Raw genomic sequence first — 5,099 nt, 5'->3', positions numbered from 1 at the left:
CCCCCCACCCCGCACCACCGCCTCGCCGCTGACGTCACGTAACTTTGCTTTATTTATTTTATGACACAACTTTGAGTGGTTACAAAATGTTCATTGTTCTCTATCTCCCGCTCGGCCACTGATTGTTTTGTGATCAAACGTCACATACCTTGATCTATAAACTTTTCTTATAAAGGAGCCTAATATAACACATTTTTAATTTATGAAGCTATATTACGTTTATTTTTTCAGAACTATGGAGATTCCTAAAGAAAGAGAAAAACAACGAGAAAAGATTAGTAGTCCTATGCAAAGAAGAAGTACAAGAAACCGTAAAACAAACCTCAATATGGAACAAAATAACGTGAAAAAACGCAGAACATCTGTCGTAGTAAGAAAGAAACCGCCCTGCCTGAGCCCGAATCCGGCAACCGGGGAACCTGAAACCAGAATAAGTAGAAGACGAAAACAAATTGATCAAGAAAATTTAATCGCAAAAGCCGTCGAGGAAACGAGAGAGAAAAGTATTCGTGAAGAAAACGAAACGAACCACAATAAAGTGAACGAGAACAAAGGTCGTAATGCTAAAGCCTCGGATAAAACCAAAGAAAGTCCGCCAAAAACTAGAACAACACGTAGACGAAAGGTCTCCGCGGAGAAAGTACAAACACCAAAGAAAATGACGAGAAGTAAAGTCCTAAAACATACTGTTGTTGTAACAAAACCATCGCCCAATTTGAAAACTAGAACTGCAAAGCAACATATTGTGAACGTAAGCGATAGGGCACCGGTTACAAACTTACGAAGAGGTCGAAAAACAAACGCAAATACATTAGAGGCTCCCGTTGAGATTGCAAACAAGCGCGGAAGAAGAAGCAAGGCGGTTGTGCTTGATGTCCGACGAACCGAAAAGAAAAAGGAAGCTAATAATAAATCGTCCAACGAGGACATGGATACAGAACCTAAGACAAGAAGGGGAAGAAAAACTATTGCTCAGAAAAATGTCCAAGATGAAAGTAAGCCTACTCAAGTACAAAAACGAGCTACTCGAAAAACTGTACATTTAGTTGAGGTAAACAAAAAGACTAGAGGCAAGACAACGGAGCCGGAAGACACGACTACAAGACGAGTCGCGAACAAAGACAATACAGAAAGTGTTGGCCGAGGAAATATGAGGAAAACAACTAACAAACAGCCGCCATCTAAACTAGGAGCGGCCAACGACAAAGATTCAAATAGCAACGTGGAGCCCGTTAAGAGTGGGCGCCGCGTTGCCAAGGGAAGACAGATCAAGGTGCAAGATGCCGCCGTCGCCGTGGACAACACCCAAACGACAGTCAATAAAAGAGGAAGAACTGCAAAAAAAGGCAATGAAACATCTCCAAACGGCTCCAACAGAGAGACGGCGGCGAGCATCACCGCCAGCAGGAGTTCCAAAGCGGCCGCCAAACAGAAGCTCACTACTGCACCACAAGCTGCTAGAAAAGTGAAGCCGAACGTCACACAGAAAACAGTCAGTTTAACCTATTGCTATTAAATCAGTCATTATTTTGTTGTAGTTGCATTGCATTGCATTGCATTGCAACATTAATGACATTGAAGGCGGCTTGTTTTGCAGTATGCCACATAGAGAATAAACTTTCCTTGAGAAACACTACAAATGTAAACATGGCGCCTTTCTCACCAATACTTAATTATGTATTAATAATATTGTAAACAGTATATGTAAAGTTTGAGTGAATTACATTGCAGGCCGCGCCCGCAGCCGCCGCGCCCGCAGCCCCCGCGCCCGCAGCCGCCGCGCCCGCAGCCACCGCGCCCGCACGCAAGAGGAAGGCCGACACCGACACCGACACCGACCCGGCCCCATCTAAAGGTGACACTTTTATTACATTTCTTTTATTTTAATTAAAAATAATTATCGTATTTCAGTTATGTTTCTTTGACCCGAGTTGGATGTTTATATTAAGTAAATGAACTTGTAAGTTTCGTAGTAAACAGCTTATAAAACATAGTTAATATTGTGTAACAGCGAGCCCGCCGGCACCGAAGACGCGACGCGCCACACGCACCGCACGCGCCGCACGCGCCGCACGCGCACCGCCAGGTCAGTTCCAGTACAGTAGGACAGTAGCGCACATCAGCAGCGCTGGAATGCAAGTGGCATGATGTAAGCGAGGTATAGTTAGATGTGCATTGTAAACGTTGTGTGTGCAGAGTCAGAGGGGCAGGCGGCGGCGCGCAGCCGGCGCAGGTAGCGCCCTAAGGTAATATCACCTCCCTCTCGTTGTGTTTTCACCAACACCATTACTGTTTCATCACCTTGATGCGAATTAAACGTTACTGGTATTATAAGTAAATAAATGTAATTGTTTCCAGATGTACGCAGGAAATGAAGAGAAAGACAACTGTGTACAAACAACAGCTTAAGTACACTGACATCGCACAATAACACATATGAAAAGATAAGCTTTACTAGTTGTATGTTTGTAGCAAATGTGTGAGCAGAGAGAGGCGTGCGGGAGGCGTCTTCTAGCCGAGTGCACAGATACAAGTACAAAGCTAGTTTATAAGTGTAGAGGCAACACATACAGTAACTGTACTGTACGCACAAGTTGATGCGTGTCGCGTTAACATGCAGTCAAACCCAGTACAAACCCTCAGGCAGACAGACAGACAGACAGACAGTACATGCTGAAGTCGGTGAAATTAGAAACGTCTAATCATCTTGATTTTTGTTTAGATTTAGTTAATTAGACGATGGTCTGTAGGATCGGTTTGGAATTCTTGTTTTTAAATATGGAAATATGCAATTTTTTCTTTAATAAAACATTGTTTGAGATTTTTATACAAAACACTTTATTACGCGGTACTCCACTGATGTTGCGCAAAACCTCAACAAACATTGGTCTCACTACAGTAACACGCGAGATAACTATTGAGAACGCCGGCCGTGATGTCATCGGAATGCGATCATGTTATTGCACACGCGTAGTTGAAGTTTATTCTTTGAATGTGATTTTCTTATTTTGAATGCTTCTTATTTACTTGCTATCAATTCAGGTTCAACGTGTGAACGTGTCGTGTCGTGTCGTGTCGTGTCGTGTCGCATTCAACTTGTTAAATATTTTCCTTTTGTACGTAAGTTTATTATTGAACAACAATTATGTTAATGTTTTTCTTTACTTGGATTGTTTTGTAATATTTTTCTATTGTAAGTTATTTAAGTTTTTTGACGCGCTACTTTAACAGCTTTAGCGGCGCCGGGTGGAAATGTTTAACTCGAGACAATTTGCTTCAAGTTTCCGAATTGAACAACTTAACACAGCTTACGTGTTCAAGAATAATTTTTTGTACCGAGTTAACTTTACATTAGATATTTTGAAAACATTTTCAGAAAATGATAGTTAGTAGAAGGTTGATTGCTTGTTGCAGCGCTCAAGTGAACGTAATATGTGATGTAAACAAACATACACGTTGCAAAGTTTATTTTAATGTCAGGATATATTTTTATACAGATATTGTCGGCATATATTTAATAATATTTAGTTGTGTGTCCGCGAGCCGAGAGACGCGAGACGCGAGACGCGAGTCGCGACCTTACAGTTTCTCTTACCACTTAGTTATAAAGCAGTCGCGCAGGCAGGCGGTGCTCGGTGTCGCATACAACTATATTATAATACATTGTATTAATTAACTATTCTATTACAATAATTTACCTTGATTAATATACTGCAGTACAAACTTGTTGTTTTATTTTGTTGCCTTCCTTGATAATAAATTGATAGACCCTTTATCCTTCTCGCGGCTGTTGAGACCAATCCTTTCTTCATTCCATTCCAGTTCCGCATGTGGGGGAAAACTTCTAACAAACAGAGATACTGATGTCTGGTCTGGTCGATAGATTCAAATCAAACCTTCCATTAAATACAAGTGTATGGCAAGACATTGCTTTTTTCTGCTGCACAGAACACGATGTTGGTGGCGTTGCGGGATGCGAGGTGAGGAGAAACGAACTATACCGTGGGAGTGAGTCTCACCCCTAGCTGAGCAAACTTTAAATAAAAGACTTTCTGATTGGCTATAATTCCATATAATGTACAATATAAATTAGATAATTAGTATATGATAGTAATATATAAATAAGTATTACGGTAGTCGCTACGAAACTTTCCCCAGTGAACTTGTCTATATACAAGCTTCCAAACATATAATATGTTTATTTTTTTACAACTTAATTATAAAGAATGGAGAAAAATTACGGTACGAGATCAGCACATGTCACCGAGAGGAATGTACGCATGTCTAAATCCCTGTTGCAGCTGCACTTGTGTACTAACACGATTGCTGCCTCTGTTTTATTCAACGAGAACGAAAGGGATCGCAATATGTTACGACAGAGGAGATTCATCCTTGGCGTTGTTGCGGAACAAAGCGAGGCAATGGTGAGTGTCAGAGCGGGGCGGCGCGGCGCGGCGCACGCAGCGGGCCCGCCACGCGGAACACGCTCGGCAGCAGCGACTGCAACACATGTACCGGCACAGTGATATACGAGAGATTTAGTATGTGCAGCAAGGTGTGCAGCTCGCATTACCTGCACGGCGGCGAAGAGGTCGGGCGCGTGCGGCGGCAGCGCGGCGTGCAGCGTGCGCAGCTCCGCCCCGCCCCCGCCCGCCGCCTCCAGCACGAACCCCTTCACGCACTTGAGCACCAGCTCCGCGCGACGCACGCACCACGCCGCCGTCATCTCCTGCGACACGCCACCACACTCAGCTCGGCAGATACACGCCTCCCCCACTGAACGCAGCCGCACACGACGTACCTCAGTGATCTCGTTGCGCAGCAGCAGCGGCAGGGAGATGGTGGTCACGTCGTTGCAGCACGCCGCCTTCAGGATGTTGCGCAGGCCGAGGATGGCCGGGTGCCTCGACGTTATGTCTGCTCACAACGACGGGACGCGTGGGGAAACGAAACGTCACGTTTAATTTGTACTCGTCCAGCAAAAAGAGCGATGCGGCGACACCCACCTGCCTTGAGGGAGTCGTCGACCACCAGGTGGAAGATGACGTGCGTGTCGAGGTTGCTGTGCCGCGTCACCAGCACGTCGCCCGGCCGCAGCG

At 44.5% G+C, this 5,099-nt stretch overlaps 2 protein-coding genes across 2 annotated transcripts in view; one reads left to right on the top strand and one right to left on the bottom strand.

Moving 5' to 3' along the window:
- LOC106116110 (uncharacterized) overlaps positions 1 to 3,126 on the top strand; it is a 9,134-nt gene extending 6,008 nt beyond the window's left edge. The window contains exons 10-15 of the mRNA XM_013309850.1: positions 2 to 38; positions 232 to 1,493; positions 1,778 to 1,855; positions 2,012 to 2,086; positions 2,197 to 2,246; positions 2,359 to 3,126. Of these exons, the coding sequence (XP_013165304.1) occupies positions 2 to 38; positions 232 to 1,493; positions 1,778 to 1,855; positions 2,012 to 2,086; positions 2,197 to 2,237 (1,493 nt within the window). The 3' untranslated portion in view covers positions 2,238 to 2,246; positions 2,359 to 3,126. The remainder of the gene's footprint in view (position 1; positions 39 to 231; positions 1,494 to 1,777; positions 1,856 to 2,011; positions 2,087 to 2,196; positions 2,247 to 2,358) is intronic.
- Positions 3,127 to 4,065: 939 nt separating this feature from the next.
- The window catches only part of LOC106116109 (protein C12orf4 homolog), a 3,255-nt gene continuing 2,221 nt past the window's right edge, over positions 4,066 to 5,099 (bottom strand). The window contains exons 7-10 of the mRNA XM_013309849.1: positions 5,007 to 5,098; positions 4,802 to 4,917; positions 4,574 to 4,729; positions 4,066 to 4,500 (exon numbers count right to left, since the gene is read on the bottom strand). Coding sequence (XP_013165303.1) covers positions 4,432 to 4,500; positions 4,574 to 4,729; positions 4,802 to 4,917; positions 5,007 to 5,098 — 433 coding nt within the window. The 3' untranslated portion in view covers positions 4,066 to 4,431. The remainder of the gene's footprint in view (positions 4,501 to 4,573; positions 4,730 to 4,801; positions 4,918 to 5,006; position 5,099) is intronic.

This window comes from Papilio xuthus, unplaced genomic scaffold, assembly GCF_000836235.2.
Source record: "Papilio xuthus unplaced genomic scaffold, Pxut_1.1 DF827756.1, whole genome shotgun sequence".
NCBI classification, from domain to species: Eukaryota; Metazoa; Arthropoda; class Insecta; order Lepidoptera; family Papilionidae; genus Papilio; species Papilio xuthus.
This window is presented reverse-complemented; position numbering and strand designations above follow the sequence as displayed.